At 40.4% G+C, this 21,002-nt stretch overlaps 1 protein-coding gene across 2 annotated transcripts in view; it reads right to left on the reverse strand.

The window, feature by feature from the left end:
• Positions 1–20,032, reverse strand: part of WDR26 (WD repeat domain 26) — a 32,821-nt gene extending 12,789 nt beyond the window's left edge. Inside the window, exons 1-9 of one of the 2 annotated variants that reach the window (XM_064446343.1) lie at positions 19,202–20,032; positions 17,527–17,626; positions 17,355–17,411; positions 10,678–10,814; positions 9,996–10,093; positions 9,024–9,180; positions 7,305–7,361; positions 4,300–4,438; positions 264–404 (exon numbers count right to left, since the gene is read on the reverse strand). In XM_064446343.1, coding sequence (XP_064302413.1) covers positions 264–404; positions 4,300–4,438; positions 7,305–7,361; positions 9,024–9,180; positions 9,996–10,093; positions 10,678–10,814; positions 17,355–17,411; positions 17,527–17,626; positions 19,202–19,569 — 1,254 coding nt within the window. In that variant the 5' untranslated portion in view covers positions 19,570–20,032. The remainder of the gene's footprint in view (positions 1–263; positions 405–4,299; positions 4,439–7,304; positions 7,362–9,023; positions 9,181–9,995; positions 10,094–10,677; positions 10,815–17,354; positions 17,412–17,526; positions 17,627–19,201) is intronic. The other variant, XM_064446344.1, reaches the window with a different exon arrangement.
• Between the last annotated feature and the right edge of the window lie 970 nt (positions 20,033–21,002).

The raw sequence follows: 21,002 nt of genomic DNA on the forward strand, positions 1-21,002 counted from the left end.
TTGCTGCACAGTCCCAGGCACTTAGGCTTGAACTCTAATTTAAGTTCTGTACAAACAGTACAGAATTTGTAGGCTGCCACAGTCATTTTTTTCAAATGGGGTGGGGGGTTGGGGGGGTGAAGAAGTCAGTGGCTCTTTACACTCACACCTCTGCACAACAAGTTTGTAGAAATTACTTCTCTCATGCTTAACTATTTAGATATGGAAACAAAAGCAGCAGGCTGACCACAATGTTTTATTTTTTACTCTTAGTCACCACTTACTTGTACATTCCAGAGCCAAAGCTCAGAACAATCATCTGGGCCACAGGCAACAAGATAGTTGTCATCGGGACTCCAAGCAATATAGGAGACACCATACGCATGACCTTCTAATGTCTTAAGTAGTTTTAGCTGGTGAGTATCCTGAAACAGAGATTGTGTTGAGACAATGCAAATGAACTCCTACTAGATTTCACATATACAGTGTGTCCAAGTACAGCATGGCAAGTTTGCTTTATGCAACTTGGCACCTGCACTTTAGAAGACATATGAATAGGTTCGTACTGGAAAAGCAGTTGCTAGTTTACAGAGTAGGACCATAAAATGAAAGCTTCCAAGTTTCAATGTGCAAAACAAGAACACTTGTAGGTATTTTTGTTCTCATTTTCCATGATTTTGAATGTGGAACTCAATATACAACTGTGTACACAGTTGTACATTAAATTACACTTGCTTTAGTATAGAAGATTTCTGTAGTGTCAAGACTGACTATATCTACTGGAAAACAAAAGTACTATTATCTATGTTCTACAGAATTAAGTTACTTTCTCAGAAGTAAAGACATGCTGGAAGCCTGTTATGGTTAAACAGAGAACCAAAACCTTCACTTACACTGAGAAAGGAAAACCTCCAAGTGCCAATGTTTTTATAAACTTGAGCATATCTTGTGTGTGCTGCTCAAGAAAGGAGTTTTACAGAAAGATATTTTTAAAAGCTTCATTGAAAGGTGTTCTTATTTCAGAAGTGTTGCCTAGAGCAAGCTGTTGCATCTTTTCTGCCAGATTTAGTGAATGAAGCATACTTCGCTCACGCAGAATATCTTGTATCACCTTTATGCTACAACTGTTCTACTGTTGCCTTGTCAGAGGGACTCAACTTTCAAGCAGCTTATTAAAATAAATAGTACAGCTAGATACTGTGAAACAACCATACACTGGCTTCCTAAATACAGAAACATGCTTCAATACAGTATTAGCACTGACTCTTGACAACAACATGCATATACAGAAAGTAGAACTGAGCTTGTTACACTGTTGACAATAATTTTTGTGAAGCATCTTAGAAAAGAGCTTCAACAGAGGAACACATTGACATGAAGGACTGTTTCCTGGGATCAGCTGTGGGCAATTTGATGACTCTCAGCCCGCCTGCAGCTTTGATGGTTCTGCTGGCTAGAAAAACTAAATTCCTCAAAAGAATGTGAGTTCAGAATAACCTTCAAGGCACAGAGGGCCAAACAAAAGGGACCTCCTCAAAGTCCCCTTTCCATTCTAATTATTACTCCTGGCCTGCATTAGACACTGCTGTGTCTGTAGCTAAGCTGATCTACAAGGAAAACTGAGTCATGTCTGACATCACATCACATCCCAGAACTTGCCTACAATTGATGTACTCTTTTTACATCAGGGTTAGAGTAGCCTGCCACTTCTGCATCACATTTGAGACTCATGAGGAGAAAGATACCAAAGATATTCCTCTTCTAATGACAGGACTTTGTGGCTGTTACTATTTCTTATGCTGCTCTCATACTTCTCTCCAAATACAGCAAAATTGCTGTACCATGCTTTGCTCTAAAACAGCAGTCAATGATATTTCAGGAAAACATCCCCAAATATAGTCAGTCTGCTTCCCACCCACAACCAAAAGAGATCTTGGCACTTTTATCCCTTACATATAGGTTCCCAGATTTCTTTTTTTAATGTAGAAGAAACAGCTATTCAGGTATCAACTTAAGTCTGCAGTAGTTGAGCTCCTTGGCTGAAAAGCCAAAAACCTGTAAATGGTTTTTAGAGTGTGCAGGAAAAAAAAGGTTTCTGTAAGGACCACGTTAAAGGAGAGCTCTACCAAAGAAGATACATGCCAGACAAGGTGATGCGCCTATTGTGCTTACCCTTCGTGCTCTAGAGATTCTGCCACACTTAGTAATGGTCAAATAATGCATTCCACACACAAACCTAGTTCACTCAAGACGTTATTTAATGCTGCTGAGTCTGCATAAGAACTTTGAAATGAACAAATGAAAACAGAAGCATGGGTTAAGACAGCTTGGACATGTAGCTGGGTCTTAGAAAAGAAATTAATGGTGTGAAATGAAGAAAATACATGAAAGCAGCATCATTACACTTTGAGAGATGATGAAGAAAAGAAAGGGAGAAATGAAGGATTCTCACACACATGAAATGTGTGGGGAAAAATAATACTGTTTTAAATAAACAGTGTTCTCCCATCACTTGCCCAAGCAGAGTTGAACGGATGCTTCCTGTAGTTTATATGTAAGAATTATTCTAATACAATCTAAAGCCTTGAAAACCTGATTAAAGTTATGGTTCAAAAGACACTGCCAACTGCTACAGGAAATGTGATAAGCACACTCTGGCAAATATGAAATTGAACTATTTGAGTTATGTCGCCTAATGTTATTTAAGCATCCACCTCCTTGAAAGGGTTTCAATATTTTCTTTAAGTACTCCAATACAGAAGATAAAACTCTGCAAAGCTGCTTTCCCATTAACTATTTATTAGAAATTTTGTTCCTTTAGACTAACCCTTTTGGCCAAGGGTTGCTAAAACACTCAAAACATTTATTTCGTTTGATTAACCACATATTAGCTAACAATTCACTATAAAACGTGCTAATCAAGATGTTGGGTGTTAAAACCCATCAATATAAAAGGAAGATGTGCCTCTACAATCATGTGGCAAGTCAACAGCAGAAATATTTGACCCTTAATTTACTTAGAATTACTCTGTTAAAAAAAATTACAGATCATTTCCTAAATAACAAAGGCAGCTTATGCTGCTATGCACCTCTTGGTCCAGAGCACCCTGGCTCCAGTAACAAACAAACCACAATGGTTCTATGCCTGAAAAATCCATAGCACTTGCTGTTAGCTGAGGGGCTATGTAACAGCTATGCACATGGAACAGGGTTTTAAGTTCTCCCATCTTCTTAAGAGCAAAAAGGTCTCAAATTACATAGCTTCCTAACCTGTAGAGAAAGAAAAGGATTAAGTTCAGCTCTCAAATCCTACTGGAAGTAAATATGGAACTGCAAAAACCTTTCATCTTCCATTTGGCATACCAGTTTGCAGCTGTGTCATTAAAAAACTGTAAGAATCTTATTTCTGATAGCATTTTACAAGCATTAACAACTTCAAATGCCACATGCATTTGTTCAAGTTATTAAATTTTCAGTTTTTATGAAATATATGGACATACTTTCATATGACTTCTACAAGTCCATTAAAACAGTCTTAGATGTACCACTCCATCTTGTTATTTACATAGGAATAGATATGGGTAGGGAAGATAAATGAAATATCCTACAGCTACAAGATTTAAGAGAAACGGTGCCACGTATTAGTATCAAAACCTGCAAGTGCCGTCTGTAAGACAATGGATGTGTATACTTCCGTGTGTCAGTGGATTCTGACAAGTGTTTAGATCTTCATCTCAATCCAAGGCAAATCTTGCAACAACTAGCATGAAGTGGTATACTGATACAACTTCAGTTTAGCACATACCATTTTATTATTCAGAAGAAGTATCAAGTGATGAAATGGATGGAATATTTAAATCCAAGTGTACTAGTAGTAACAAGATAATAAAAAGGGGTTCTTCACATACATAGATCAAAAGTACTTTTTACTAAGAGTGATTTAGAAGAAAGGTTCCTCACTGCCATGCTCCTTCCACTCTCACCCAACGCTTCTAAGGGCCTTCAAGATGAGAAGCTCCCCTGGAAGGCACCAGCTGGCTCTACCCCATGGTACTGGTTAGGGCTGTGCAAAATTCATGCCCCTATGCAGCCCACAGTTCAAATCTTACACTCAGGCATCAGGTTTTCAAGCATCCTCCTTCACTAACTTACACTGACCATAATCTTCAATCTTTTACATCCCAGAGAAAGACCCTAGTCACTAGGCCACAGCACATGTTAGCCTGCCCTACAAAAAAAATCAAACCATCCTAGCAGAAGAAAGTGAAGAGGGAAAGGAAAGACAAGGCATATGCATTTTAAGACGTGTTGCACACTTACTGGATCAACCTGCCATATAATAACAGTTGTGTCCTTAGATCCTGTTGCTAGTTTAGTGCCATCATTGGAGAATTTACAGAACCACACTTCATTACAGTGCTCCGTTAGTATCTGCTGTGTGTAACATGGGAACTGTTTCCTGGGAAAAGAAAGGGATGTATTTGCAGATTAATAAGAAAGCAGTAAGAGATTTAAGTCAAACTAGTAAAACTAAAACAAAAATTTATTTAAATGCAAGACCAGACAACTTAGAAAAATTCATCTATTAACAGCTGTTTCAAATAAGTGCATAATGAAGTGTCTTATCTAGTAGAAAGCACACACCACCACATAATCATAACTAGTTGTAAGAACTCAGAACTATTCTTATTCCACTCACGTAATTTGTTATGCTTTTGTGTAACTTGGAATAAAACTGACCTATTTAGGAGTGTAACAGCTTATTATTATACACTTATGTGATGTATAGAAAATACTGAGTCCAAACTTCTTTGAAGCCTACATGCAATGTTATTACACGTGAGGTTTTTAGAAGTACTTAACTCAGCTACATCTTGTCGAATCTTTAGAAATGTTTCTTACATAAAAGTTTGAGTAAAAAGATTAGTCTTGTTTTTCTTGAATGTGACCTTGCAATAGGTGTTTCTTTGCAAAGAAAGTGAAGAATGGCACAAAGTGAAGGCAGAATACTACATACAATAGCTAAGCATAACTAACATGATACCATTATGAGCTTTCAACTTGACCTGTTTCCCCTCTAAAATCTATGTTTTTTGTAGAACATTGTTTATCAAACAAAATTTTATATGATAAACTCCTGAAGAGGAATAAAACATTTCTTTAGAGCTAATATTTAATATTCTGGTTACACAATGAGGAAAAGCTAACAAGTTTTATTTTATTTACAGCTTGCCCACTGTATAAGAATTTGAGAGCTAGCTAAAATAAATGTAGGCTTTTGCAGCAGATGAATGCTTTTGTAAGTAATACTGCAGTTAACTGCAAGTTCATTGTTCACATACACTAAAAGGCAGTCTCTAACCACGGACATTTTTTCTTGAACTGCAGGGATCCTGAAGTGGTTTAGTCTTACATTGAGTTTTTATGGTGCTCAGGGCAACAGAACTGTAATGATACACAACAGTACTAATATAACAACAGTAGTCTCTGAATATACGGTTGTACTTATCACTGGAGATAAACCAGCCTAAAAACAGACAAACAAAACCCTATTTCCTTTAAATTTGTATTTAAAAATAGTTTGGTGGTAGCCAGGCTGACAAGACACCTGAAAGACACTTCTTACCAGAAGCTAGAAAAAGGTCTGCTTAACACAGTGTCTATATCCCCTCAATCCATTTTCTTTTACTAGAAGTTGCTTCCTAGTCCATGTTTGAAGTCTATCAAACAGCACTAAACCATACATCCCTCATTTTCCATTTTATGGTAGAGGAAAATAATAAAAACGTACATTTACGTATCTGTAGCTGGCTTCCTTGGGTACATCTACTTACTCATTTAAAGAGAAACAGAAGTCTGTTCTGCTCCTGCTTTAAGCTGACCAGAAGCTGTCTAGTTGCCACTGGAACAACACTGAGCCCAAGGTAAAAAGCCCCACCCATGAAAGAAGACTTTATTTTCCTTCAAGTTTAGAGGGAGGTAGGCAAGCCCTTACACACATGTGTGTACCTACAGGAAGAGCATTTCATTATTATTTAGCCATATTGTAATAACTTAATGTTTTTTCCGCAGAGCAGCAATTTGCTCGAGAAGGTGAAAGAGTCTTTATCCATAACTTGTACAAAGTACAAGGGGCACACTGTGTCCCTGGAAAGCCTTTTCAGCATATTTCTTTAAAAAAAACTTTATAGAACAATAGTGCTTGTATTTTAGTGCTTAAGAAAAGCAGCCAAGGGTTTATAGACATGAAAAGCAAGCAGTATAATGCTGGTGTACACAATTTTCTTAGTAAGGTGCCTTTAGGTTCCTAAAAAAGATAACGCACACAGTTGATAGAGCCGCTACAGACACATCCCAATGCTGAACCATGCTATTCACAACCCAGTCAGATCAGAGCGCTCTCACAAAAAGTTCTCTTTGCTTAACTAATGAAACATACAATCCAGCAAGTCTGACTTCACAGGTAGCAAAGTGTACATTAAATAAACTTTCTGGAGAAGGAAATAGCAGTCTCGGAACAAGAAACCAAAACTAGTTGTCTAACAATTTCTGGTTTTGGTAATTAGATATTATTGTAGCTCAAAGGTTTTGCTTTTTTTGAAGTGTTTCATTACAAATTGTTCTGTTCAGCACAATATATTTAAATCATGTTGTTCACACATTGAAGTAAAGTAGTTACCTGTTATATTTACAGAAGTTGAAAATTCTAAATAAAACACCAAACTTCTGCTTTTTTATTCCCTGTACATGTAACAGAAGACTTATTCCTCAACTTTCCACCATGGTTCTTTTTCAAAAATGCTACATTAAACCAGTACCTAGAAAGCAGCAGCATTCACCTCTTATTCGGGCTTCACTCTTGGTAAATTCAGACTACAGTTTATTTATATGAAAGCAAGACAAAAGAATTCTGGGGGGTGGGGTGTGGAGGGGAAGACAGGACACCTCAATCCACAAACCCAACTAGGCTGAAGGCTATCAAAACCAAAAATGACCACCCCCCCGAGTATCAATTCTCCATTATCAAGATCTCAGGCACAGTAAGATGAAATCCCTCACCTTCACTCCAAGTAGTTTCTCCCTCTTATCTCCCACTCTTATAAAGTGATTAAGTTTTAGTTAAACATTTTACCTATTAGTGCAATTCAAGCATGCTTGATCAAAATATTGCCAGAAGTCCAAAACAGATTAGTTCCAACTAAAAAAGGGAAAGTTGTCAGTGTTCTATCATTTAAGTAGTACAGAACTTAAATTGTCTAAGCTATTAGACTACTGTTACTTCTGTCAGTTTAATCAAAATTTGGCTTCCACTGTCTTTAACTCACCTCATTATGCCCAAGCATGGCAGCACGTACAGCGCACCACATACTGATCTCAGACCCCTGCAATAGGTAGGTACAATAGGTTGAGTTGAGGACAGAATGGAAGCCTTTATTTTGACGTGGTTTTTAACGGAATTAGAGTATCATGAGTATGTATGTTTGTATACATACCAAATATGCAAGCTTAGGAAGTACCACATTAGGTAAAAAAACCCAAAAACCGGTCAAGCTTATGTCAGCAAATAGATTCAGATGGGTGAAATTCAAGTCCAGATTTGTTCATGTAGTATGTTTTATATTCAGCTCTAGCCAGTCTGACTTCAGTAAGCCATGCTCTTACAGTTGGCTTGAATGCTCTTTGGGGTCTGAGTAATCACAAACCCCTCTAGAATATCCAATGTTATTTACGGACTTGTAGAAAGACTAAAATTAAATCTCTTTCCATTAGTCTGATTTTAAGACTCACTTCTGAAGTAGGGAAGCCACAATTCCAGTACCTGATCATTTCCAACAGCTCTTAAAATGGACAACAGTCAAATGGCCGTGCATACACACAAAACTACTGCAACAATGTGATGTAACAAAATTGCAAGGTAGACAATAGTCTAAAAGAGTTACTTGAATTCATGAAGTGCCAAGGATATTAATTTCAAAAGCTAAGACAGCTACAGTGAAGTACTATGGAAGTCTGCATCATTAGAAATAGATTTTAAGTAATCCAAGAACACCGAGTCAAAGCAGCTGAGTTCAGAAAGTCTCTACAAGCAAATTTATCAGTACTTAACTTCCTCAGATGAGCTAACCTTAACATGAAAAACAAAATTCCCTGTAAGCCCAAGCATTGGCCTGTTACATGAACATACATATAAGGGTATCATATACAGCCCTTATTTTCTAGGTGTCCTAGCCCTCATTCCCTTATTACACCATGCACAGCAGTTTTCCATAAAAGCTACACTGAGTTTTTAGGTCCTTGGCCAAGTTCTGCTGGATGAGGAAAAACCACTCAAGTCAGCCATCTTCCTGCTTCATGTTTTCTAGAAAATGGCATTTTGAAGATTCAGAAGCAACACCAATTTTGTTAAAAAAAAAAAGTTACCCATTGTCCTAAGAGCTAATAAATAGGTGTAAGAGACACTGACTACCTTACAAATCTGAGAAAATAATATATCTGAATGGTATAAAGAACTATGCATATATAAACAGAAACGTCTATTGCACATTTCTACTGTTTTAACCTTTGTATCTAAAAGAACCTCAACGTCCACTACTAAAAGTTGAAGCTGAAAGTTGACTTAAGTATGCTTTAGTAGGCTTTCTACATTCCAGCAAGCTTGAAGACAGAGTCTTGGTAAGTAACATACTAGTGATTCTTCAGTGAAAAAACACAGCAGCCACGTGTTCATAAATAAATAGACTAGCTGTCCAAAATTACAAGAAACAAGTGGCTAAGAATTAGCCTAGTAATATATTCTAGTCATACCCATCTGATTAAAACTTTAAAGCTTCAGTCTGACCCCATATCCAGCAACCAAAGTCTCCTACACACACCTTCTCTGCTCCCCCACCACTACTCAATTAATGAGAATTGTCTTTTCCCAGTCAACTCCTGTAACCAACTCAGAATAATTTTCATGTTTCTTTTAACAGTAGGTACAATTCTTTTAAAAAGACAAAGAAAAGATATTGTTGCCAACCTTTAAAGTAGCAAGGGTTTCTTACCTACTACAAACATGATCTATTAGCAGCGAGACAGAATCTAGGTTACTATCTAGTTTGGTATTATGATATAGGCACCGGTCCCGTTGTAGTTCCACAGCCTGACGTAGCAGGTTCTGTAAACGCCTTGGAGGAAGCATCACTGATGGGGGTAGGTAAGCTTTAAAAGAGATATTAAGAAAAAAAATGTCAAAACCAAGTTACAAGTAAGAGCATAATTTGATTTGAGTATTTTTGAGATACCTTAGTAAATAAAGCTTAAAAGCTACAGGAAAAGCATGCATACAGCTTGTCATATTACAGCTATACATCTGGAATTAGAAGCATGAACTTCTGGAAAGCAGAGCTGTATGCAAGGTATTTGTAGTTATAGTGTATGTTGTCCTAGCCACCAAGCACCATTTACACATGCTAACTCAAAATCTAGCATTTAACAAAACCTGTAAAATTATGAAACAGTATCAGCTGTGTCCATTTAAGGAATTCTCTGTTAAGACTATCAAAATAAAGAATATCACAGGTTTTACAACTCTGATACATACTATTACACCAGCCACAAGAAAGAGAAAGGAGAAACTATAATTCATAGCAAAGTCTGATACTACTATAAACCAGTAGTAGTATTACCAGTGATTATAGGCCACATTTAGGTTCAGCCTCTTAGTATAGCTGGCATTTACAAAACATTTCCCCCCCCACCCCTCCAAACCACATATTTAATCACCAAGTTATACTATTACTGCATGCAGCAGACCTAAGAAATAAGAGCTCCTATTACAAACAGTATCAGAGACAGCAAAAGGTTAGATACGGAAGACCAAAAGGTAGAGGCACCTAAAGGCATCCCCATTAGCCAAGAAATACAGAAACAAACACTGGCAAATGCAGTTAAAGTCAATTCCCTGGGATACGTCATTATAAGGTGTACTAGATTTACAAAGGTGGGAATAAGTTATAAACACTAGAACATCTTACTCTGGAGTTTGTCCAAAAGTTTAGATCTGGAAGCTGTTCCTTTCCCTTCCCACTCTGCTTTTGCACGCAAGTCTTCTGCATGGCTACACATCAGATACCTGTTTAAAAAAGGCACATATACACCAACAGACCAACTCTTTCTGAAATCATTCTTTTCACTTTTAAGCATGATCTATATAACAACATTCTCAATGAACTGTAAATAGGCAACTTAAGCTTCAGGCTGACAGGAAAAAAGGCAGGGAACTATTCCATACAAACTTTGCATCTTAAGAACAAATATCTACAATTTGGCAATAGAAAAAGTCATGAACAGATTTTAGGGAATGTAGAAATGTCTTATTTTCGTCTAAGAAAAAAACCCAGACCATATTCACCTAGTTATTCAATTATAACAGGCTAGTAATTTTCAAGATCAAATGAACATACATATTTACATATTGATTTGGGTTCTAGTACTATAAAAGTATAACATAATCATGTCTTTTTCAAGTATCTGAAACAGCACATTTTCTACTGAATAGTCTTCTTTACTCACCATTTTAGCATATCTCACTACAGCTTGTTAGTCAACAGGATAGTTGCTTTAATACAGCTTGAGTTTTTACAATGTCAGCTAAAAAAAGCTACAGAATTCCTTAGAAAATTCCACCGAAAGATCTCTCAAAGTCTGAACACTTACCCACTGAGGACATGAATGCGTTCTGTATTATATTTCAGAGGTGTCAGTTCACAGCGTAGAACTTGAAGTGCCTCCAGGACCTTGCCATCCTCCAGGTATTCCAGGTACTTCTGCTGCAGCAGCAAAAACTTCATCCTCTGACATGACAGAAAGCAGCAGTCAGGGGAAAAAGGTTGACTGAAGTTTCAGAAAACGTTTGAGCCTAAACAGAACAGTAGAAACCATTCTACTATGCCCTTCAGAAATACAGCTATAGGTAATGCTTCATTACTCAATTTCTTTTTTGCTGGGTTTTCAACAACATTGCAGTGATTAAATTATCCATTAATTTCCTTCCTGTCTTAGGGGGCTCCAAGGATCTTCCTACCTCATTTCTCAGATCCCCGCTTCAACTTGTCTCATGTTCATACTCACTCCCTTTTCAGTCATCATTCTTTAAACCCTGAAATAGATAGGCTTCCCAATCCTACATTCTATCAAGAAAAGCACCCAAAAGCAGCTAACCACATATTTAAGACCGCATGACAGCACAGAACACAACAGGCCAACTCAACAAGTTCTCATACTGCTTAAATAGGAGCTGACATGGATTGTTTGCATAGCTGCATAACATATAGCAATAACAAATTGACACTGCCTGAGGTTTTGTTTTGTAGTTCCATGTTAAGTTGTTTTCCTTGGGTGTTGTTTCATTTTTCAGGACTACAGAAAAAAAAACCAGTTCCCTATATTTAGGAATCGCTTCAGTTGTCAGAAGTAATCACTGCTATTTCACAGCGTTCCTTTCATCTTGGAACAGTTTTTGGTTGTTTTCTTTTAGAATAATCAAGCCTGCTATTCTAACAACAAATGTCTGTGGATAAAAAAAGAAAATCAGGCATTTATTTACTATATTAAAAACCTGAACTCCTAGAAGTTTCTAGTACCAATTTATTAGAAACACTGTTTCTGGATGTGTAAACACAGTTGGTTTCAACTTCTTTACTGCTAGCTGTTATCAGAGAGAAGAGACATTTCTGGTGCACAAGATTCACCAGGTTAAAGAGGAAAATGTACATTCTTAGACATATCAGTGAGAAACAGAAGGAAGATTAAGTGTAGCAAACTACATTTGCTTTTCTAATGAATACACCACCAGTTCAATCACCGGTTTCCTTTGCTTTGTCAGACCTCAGGCACCTCACTATTTTCATGCTCATATTTGGTCAATGTTTACTCAGTTTCAAACACACTGCTAGCCTCCTTAAGCAGAGGAATAATCGGGAACTTTAAGTTGCTCCTGACCTATTAAAGCATTCATGAAAGTTTAAGGCTTTCTATATGTGAAATCCAAAGTTAAAAACACAAAGCAGTTTTAGCTTCCAGAAATGTTCAGTTCTTCAAAAGAATAAAGTTTCCACATACAGTGTTATTAACTTACCACACAGCTTTGTGAAGCATAAAACATTATTAGTAAAGATGATTTATGTTTAAACATGTCTGCAGTACTCTATTGTCCTGTACATGACAGGCAAACCATAATACATTTCCTACCCAGCTCTTCAGTTTATTTGTATTTGCGCTTGTTAGAGCACCACTACAGTTTTTCCAGGTGAGACAACATTTTTTAGTGTTCCAACACACAGAGAACCAAAATAAAGATATCCCAATTATTTACAACCTCGGTGGTTGGCTCCATGCAGTAGGCCAGCAGACCTCAGGCTGCTTGCTTATATACTAGCAGCAGGATGGATAAGAGCTTCCTCTCACAGCTATGCGCATGGCTCACAAGGATGCATGGAGATGCTCAGGTAGTAGTTGCATACCACGTTTCACAACTCTTGGCCACCTTGCACCAATAAAAAATAGCCTGGTATTTCCAGTTTATAATGAAAACTATAATCCCTCCAACTCTTCCTTCTCCATTCACTGCATATATTTATTAAATTTATATCATCTTTCTCTTAAGTGTGCTACCCATATCTGTATCTAATTACTCCTTCTCCTTCCATATTTTTAGGGCTCAGCATGTTCATTTCATTTCTTTAGGAGAAAAAATAAGAGCAGCAGAAATCCCTAAAAAGCAGTATTTGTAACGCCAGTCCCAACAGTTCCATGGAAGCATTACAGTAACCCTACCGTGCAGGATGCTGTTGCCAAGTTATCCAAAGAGGTATAACTTCACCTTTGGGTTAGAAAGTATAATTTCCAAAAAAAGTCAGTGCCACGTGTGACTTTGGCATCCTAGAAATATAAAAGCCTCTAGTACAACACAGTACTTTACACTTCATACAGGAGTCCGTTAACATAATTGAGAATTAGAATAAAACATAAACAATTTTAAATTGTAACTATAGAAAAAGGCAGGGACCAAAGTGTTGATAGGAAAATTGATTTTCTAAGCTATTTTGATAACTGCTCCAAAACTTGCCCTACAGCAGACTCAATGGCATGAAAGCAGCCTCCTTAAGGCAAAAGTCCCACGCCAGTGACGTCATATTTCAAGTAATTTTTATATATACGAGGACACTCGCAGCCTCCTACTACTTTAAGCAATTATTGACTTTGCTGACAAATGTATTTCACTGAAGAGCTGAATTTTGTCTTGATTTTCCCTTAACTACTTATATGCCCTACTAATAGTATTAATTACTTCCAATATCACCTTCTCATGACAAAGACCATTCTGAGTACATCATCTCTTCCAGAGCTCAAAAAACATCTTCTAGAAGGAAAAAGAACTGTTTATATTATTGGCAACTGTAAAGTAAAGGAACAAACCCTACCATTTAAGTAGAATAGAACAAATATAAAACTAATCTTACGCAATGCACCCATAAGAACGGCTTACTCACCCTCTATATTCTTTAGCCTTCCAAAGAAGGGACGTGAAAATTATCACAATCCAAATTATACCATGTAGAACATAATAGAAGTGCCTGGGATTTGTTGTTATCTCAGCATTTGTAATGGACATTCAACATCATTACACTCTCTACTGTTGAACAGTTGAAATCCAGACACCACCACCGCAGAGTTTATAGCAAAGATTCTTCACCCCTTAGGACCCATGGAAGAGTCCAATACAACAGTTTCAGCACTACAGCCTGGCTGGTTTTGTACAGGTATCACTGCCTCATCCTATCTTTCCTCTCTATAGAGAGGATAAGGGTAAAGACCATTACATTGCTGTTTCTAGAAGCTACTATTTAAGTGTAAGTTGAACCTATAATCACCCTGAGGCAAAACGAAGACAGTTAATAGATTTACACTGTTTTTGTTTTAATGTATGTACTATTAGCATTTTGCTTTCTTCAAACTACAGCCTTCAATTATTAAAATGAATATTTAGTACTTAACTCCTTCATTCTCCTAATTGTTAGTAGGAAAGCCCCTTGAAGAATCTTAAATTCTAGGAAGTTTTGCATGCACCATGATTCACCAGGACTAAGTAAATGAAGGTGAAAGCCTCAGCAACACAACTGTTAAAATAATAGGACAAGCATCCTACCAGAGTCAAGAAATTGGACTATTTTGATCACTGGTTACAGCAGCAAATCTTCAGAAGTTTAAAGAGTAAAATGCATAATAACATAATTTTAGGATTATATTTTGGTGTTATTTTTGACCTGCCTATCTTAACAAGCTCCACAACAGTTTTATTACTATACTGAGAGTTCAAAATAAGTAAACACTGCTGAAACAACTCGTCCTTGAAATGAAGGTAACTAAGAGAGATGCTGAAACTATCAGCTGATGTTTCAAGACTAACAATGCAGTAGCTATCTGCTTTTAGCCTGCAGAACTAAGACCCCAATTTTCATTACTAAGTCTTTATTACTTTGATAGCCTTGTAAAACACTGACAAAAGCACTTAAAAACCATCCAAACCTTAAGTGTAAGATTTGGTATGTAAAAAGCAGAAAATATTCCAGCCTATAAAATTTAACAAGGTTTCAACTATACCAACTCCTGTAACTCAAGGAGTAATTCATTCCAATAGGGAACTGCACTTAGTACTGGTAGCACACAGGACACCATACAGGTAGGTGGAGCACTTCGCTCAAACAACAAGATATAAATCACATTTATTGTTGTATTGCCTGCTGCAATATACCATTTAAGTAAATGAAAATGAAAAGTTAAAAGGACAATTTCAAAGTATATTCTAGATGACTATAGAGGAATAATCTTGAGATTTCTTCCTGGGTTCAATTAGTAACCCAAGATAGATGTCATAATACGTTTGAGTAGCCCTAAAGTAAGCAAAACCTCAGGCTGGCTTGAAGCTGATATTTTTAAAGTGTTACTCCAGGAAGAATAACATGCTTAAATCAGCTATAAAGTTTTTCTACAGTTTGTCTCAAGACAGCTGTATCTTATAAGCTGGAAAAGTAAACATGACTAATCACACACCATATAGAAGTCAGTTGTGTTGACACAAATAGAAATAGCAGACTGTGGTCCCCACCCCCAACATATCAACACACAGCATCAAAGGTTTACAAACTGAGATCAGCCATTTCATGTTTAGCATTTTCACCTGTAGAACTCATACCACTTTGCAGGAATAAGAAAATTAAAACAGGAGTAGAATTTTCCAAATACATATGTAACCCCTTCACTGACATTTCAAAAGCAGCTACATATCCTGGTTATTTTGTCCAGGTCATATGAACTCTAAGGAAAAAAACCCACAAACAAAACACACACACACACCAAAAACAAACCACCAAACACACACACCCCCTACTTTGTTAAATACTCTGTGTCATCTAAACTTTTAGGTACCCATTCTTCTTGTATGCACACATTTTTGAAACATCTAGTCATACAGCATGAGTCACAAGTCAGGAAACCCAAAACATAATTTTCTGTTTTTAAAGTTACCTGTAGCAGCCTCTTGTTTGGACTTTCCCTAATCAAGACATTTATCATCTTCATTAGCTCTGACTGTTGCAGTCAGGATTACCTACAGAGCATAAAGCATCCCCCCTTACCTGTAGTGATCTTTCACTAGTTTCCTGGGTGCTGGCTATACTAATACCCACCCATAACCTCAACCATGTACAAAAAAGCCAGGCAGGGAAAGAGGTGGGGACAGTGTGCACATGATGGAGCACACATGAACTCAACTTATCCTTGCAAGTCAGTGTTGTCTTACTAACACACACATAAGACATTTAATGCTGTTAGCTGTTTTAAATTATATTAAGTTTATATAAAGGAGAACAGCTTTAAAAAGAAAAGAGTCAATATTTGGTTCAGGTAAAGTTCAGTCTAAACTAAGTATTCTTATTGCACCAAGTTTTGTTCAAGCAGTCATACATCAACATTAAAGAGCATGCTTTCAGAGCCCTCCAAAACTACAGGAGGAAAATGTCCCCCTTTCCCTCAAGTTAAGTTCTCCAAAAAGTACAATGCTGATACTTGGTTAAACCTCTTGACTCCCAGACATGTAGAACACTTCAATACTCCAGAGAAACTTGATAACTTCAGAAGTCAGAAACATGAGAAAATCTGTGTCAGATGACCATTCATATTCACACACAGTGGTTTCATATTTTCAGTCTCCACAAACTACTGAAAGCCACATGTAATACTCTAAACTATTTGGACAGTAAATCTTACATTTATCATCTTTGAGAAAAGAGAAAGTGAACTACTAGTCTAATTAAGAGGTGCTGAGCTTTGACCAAATTAATAGAACAGAATGTAAACTTCTCTCAAGTACCCTCTGATGTTCTGTTAAACATCTGTTTTTCCTACTTCACTTCCTGTTCTCTTTTTCTCTCCCTCCCCCAACAGACAGGAAATCGTCTTGACAACAAATGAATCAGCTAGAAGTGGAGCTAAGCAGCCATCAGCTGATTCTTCATTGTCAGACACTTCAAAAAGCCTTGCTACTGTTTTCTTCCTAAGTGACCATCGTTAAAAGAAATGTTTAAACACAAGAGAACAGGGTGTTTGAAGAATTAAGTAATGATTTCCATCTCAAGATAGAAAAAAATCAAATCAACAAACACCTTCCTCAAAGTAACTGAAGTCATAGCAACACATATTGTAATTGTCAAGTCACAAGATCTACCAACCTTTTATTTCTAGGTTCATCTTTAAAAAAAAGCCAACCAAAGAGAAAAAGCTCTAAATAAAATCCCAAACAGCAATACAAATGCATTTGCTCTTTAGAAGCCATCTGGAAAAGCAACAGTATTGTTCATGGTCTATAGCAGCCTCTCTATTCTTGCAATGTGCTATTACAATGCCAACTCCACATTAGTATTATTGCATTTTATTTCTAAACTTCTTTTCCCTCAAGAAAACCTAACTCCCATAAACATAGAGACTGCGAGAAGCATTTTGAGTTTGAAATTAGTATTCAACATAGGTAGTTTCTACAGAAGCTAGCCTATTTTGGGACTGTTACAGGACTTACATTTCATCAGTTAAGTATGTTTGACAAAGTTTAAACATTCAGTACACCAAATATTAGCCTCAATACTTTTGGGCTTCCTATCTCACATTCTAAAAAAATATAAAAGTTCAGATTAGTATGACATTTGAGATAGCATGCAAGCCACTGAAAGTAAACAAAAAAGAAAACAAGAACTGTGGACAACCAACTCCATAGTGGAAGATTACACCACTACAATTAGTCCAACTATACAGGTCTGAAAGAGTTCAAGCGTGCCTCTTACCACAATTGCATGCGGAGAATGCACTAAGGCCTTAAGTTCATTCAGGTCGTTCTCAGCCTGCAGAAATTGGCATAAGAAAAAAAAAGTATGTAAGGAGGGTGGATTTTGAATTCTCTCACAGATACTATGAATTTAAACAGTGGTTAATACAGTCCTATAAGCCCTACGTTACCTTATCCCATTCTCCTTCCATGACATGATTGCGGAATTTGGTAGCAGAAGGATGTTCTAAACGACATCCTGACTCTTGCATGAGGAGATCAACAGTCTGGCTGCAGGAGAGATACAGTGTAAAAAAACCCGACCAGTTTTACCCTCACAAATATACCGCCTGCTATGATAACAGTTAACCATATTTAAAAGTAACTTAATAAAGTAAGAATACTATGACCAGATTCAGATGCTTGTCCAAAAAGACTCTCAGTTGCCTGAGACATGTAAACTAGCTACCTATATCTAAAGCAAGTTGTCAATGAGCTGGAAAACTCCGCTGAAGTACCATAAAGTATGTGACTTACCAGCCACCACAAAGAGCCATCCCTGCACAGAAGATAAACTTCATGAAGGAAGATACAGGCTAGAAAGCTGTTAGCTACTGGCTACTGTCCCCTGCTCCCTCCCTCCCTCCTCCCCACCATAAAGGATCACAGAGAGCTATTACACCTGCAACAGGCCTAACTTTTTCTTCTTCATCAAGTATTAAAAGACTGGCTCCTTAAAATAAAATAAACACACACATGAACCTGTAGCCCTCCCCCTTTTGCACTAAAAATAGCTTATTTACTGTGGTGTCGTCTATGAACAGTCACGAGTTGTCTGCTGCTGCAAACTTGCCTCTTGTGTCAGAGGCAATTTATTTTATGTGTTAAGTTCTTTGTAATTGACCCATTCCACAGTGTTTTGAAGACTTCTTTTGCGGTAGCTACATGAAGACTTTACAGGACTTCTCTAGCCTCCTTCCAAAATTATGACGTGTTGGCTTTAGCTTTACTCATGCAGTGAGCGTTGTGATTGAATTCTTAGACTTCCCCTGCTTCACTGGGAAATTATTTTCCCCTATTCTGATTTTAAGAAAGAGCCAACATACTCGTTTCTAGTCTAGAGATAAGATCATTATCAAAAACATGTGTCCAGCGCAGATCTACAAAGGCCTTCACCATTTACAGGGATGAAGGTTTTCAGAGTGAAACCGAACAGCCTATTTAAGTGGCAGTTTAGTCCGTGCTCACTTCCTCCGAGGGCTGACAAGCCAAATCTTGGAGCTCATCTGCAAAAAGCCGCCCCCCCCTCCACGCCCAGCTGCGGGCTCCATTATGTTTACCAGATAACTTCTCCTCCACTAACACATTTGTATTGATCTACCCTTATCGGTGTGCAACTCGACTTCCATATTGCCATCCCTGGCAGAGGAAGCTCCCGGCCTGTCCCTTCGCAGACACCGAGCTGACCGGCACAGCCTTGGAAAACACAGCTCCGGCTCCATTTTTTTTCGTGAGCGGGCCTGCCCCACTGCTCTGCCTCACACCCAGGCGCTGGTCTCTCTCCTCCTTGGGGACTACTAAGGCTGCGACAGGACAGTTTTTGCCACTGACACCACCCCCCACCCCGCCGTCTGCGGAGGTCCCTTCCTCTCCCCCCGCCCCGGCTCCCCGCTTCAGGCTGCCCACCCTCCGCCGGGGACCACCGGCCTCCCACGACCCCGCGCCGGGCCCTGCCGCCCCCCCTCCGCGGGCGGAGAGTGGGACAGTGGGACGGCGGGGCGGGCGTGGGGGGCCTCCTTCAGACCGCGGGGAGGGAAGGAGCCCCCCGCCCCGGCCTCCCCCGCCGCCGCGGCCGCTGCCACTTACTTGAGGCCCAGGCCGTGGAGGTGCTGCCCGATCAGCCGGATCACGTCCTCGTCGGACTGCGAGAGCCGCTTCTTCTTCTTCAGGGCGCTACCACCGCCGCCGCTGCCGCCCCCCAGCTCCGCGGCGGCCGGGCCAGGCCCCCCGGCGGCGGACACCCCGTTGTTGACGCTGAGGCCGCCGGGGCTGCCGCCGCCGCTGTTGGCCGAGGGCAGCAGCCCGTTGGCGTGGGCCAGCTGGTCGCCGGCGGCCGTGCCCGCTGAGGCCTCGCCGTTCTGGGCACCCAGGCAGCCCAGCTCCGGGCCCGCCGGCCCCTGCGGCGGCGGTTGCTGCTGCTGCTGCTGGCCCCCTCCTGCCCCGTTGGCCTGCATGGCGCTGCCGCCGCTGCTGCTGCTGCTGCTGCCTCTGAGCGGGGCGGCGGCGGGGGCGAGCCCGGCGGGGAGCGAGGGGGACTGGGACGAGGTGAGGCCTGCTCTGCCCGCGGAAGCCCCGGGCTCTCCTGCTCCCTCCACCGCCGCCGCCGGGGAGGCCCGGGCTTTCTTCCGCGGGGGCGGGGAGGCTCCGCCGGTGTCCGAGTCGGAGGAGGAGGAAGCGGAGGCCAGAGTTTCCTCGCCGAGAGCGGCCGTGGTGGGAAGCCGGGGGGGCGAGGAAGGGGAGGAGGGGGGCGGCGGGGGTGAGGGGAGGCGGAGCGGGGCCCTGTGCCCCCCGGGGGTCCCGGAGGCAGCGCCGCCGCCCGCTCGGGGCTCCCTCTGGCGATGGCGGCCGCCGCTGCCCTGAGCCCCCGCCCGGCAGCCCCAGGCGCCCGGCCCGCTCTGCTCGCTGCCCGCTGGGTTTGTCTCCTCTCAGCCCAGCTGCAGCCTAATGGAGTCCGGACCGGGACGTCACAGGAAATTCCTATACTGCCCCCTACACACACTTCCGCCGCCCGAGGCTGGGGGTGGGGTATGGGCCCTATAGGTGCCGGGGGGCGGCGGCGGGGCAGGGCCCCGGGTCGCCGCTGACGACCCGCCGGGGCCTCCTGGGTTGTTGCCGGTCACCCCGCGCCCTGCCTGCCCGCCCTCCGGGACGGGGGTCCACTGACAGCTGTGGGGCCATAAAGGTGTCCTGCCCGGGGGGACCCCGTGGGTCCCGTGGCTTCGTCTCTTAGTCTTGGGGCAAGAGCTCAATGGTGGAGGTGTGTGAAGGCGTGCAGTGGGCACGTGCGACACGTGGCGAGTGCCCACTGCCCGGACGCATGGTGACGGGTCTCACCGTTCCCATAAGGCAGTGGAGGTGACCAGGCAGAGGATGGTTATGGTAATTTCCTGAAGCAATCTGTGTCTTTTTTTTTTTTCTTTCTTCAAAAAAAAGAAGAAATGATCAATGAAGTCACATTCTGTCATTCCCCCAGGTGGTTACTGGAAGGGTTCACACTTGCTGCTGGTCTTACCTTTTGTAGTCACTGCATGTGTTGGCACAGAAGTGGGGGGAAAATGGCAGGTTTGGCATAGATCTTCCAGGAATGTTGAGAGTTGGGGTGCATTTGTCAGGACAGGCTGTCAGAAGCCACTGGGGATTTTTGGGGGTGCCAGTCTCTGAGGTGCCTCCCTCCTGTCTCCTCCTGTTGGATGGAGGGGAAACTCAAATCCTCAGCCAAGTCTCTGGTCAAAAGTCATGAGACAAGTGAAATTTCAGTCTTTAAAAATAGTGTCTTGAAATAATACGTTGTGTGTTATTTGGTTTGGAGCCTGGAATTTTCATTTTTTTATATTCTCAAGCTTTTCTCAAAAGCATAAAAGGAAATAAAACTTTTTTTTTTCTTAAT

This window comes from Phalacrocorax carbo, chromosome 3 (assembly GCF_963921805.1).
Source record: "Phalacrocorax carbo chromosome 3, bPhaCar2.1, whole genome shotgun sequence".
In the NCBI taxonomy this organism is placed as follows: domain Eukaryota; kingdom Metazoa; phylum Chordata; class Aves; order Suliformes; family Phalacrocoracidae; genus Phalacrocorax; species Phalacrocorax carbo.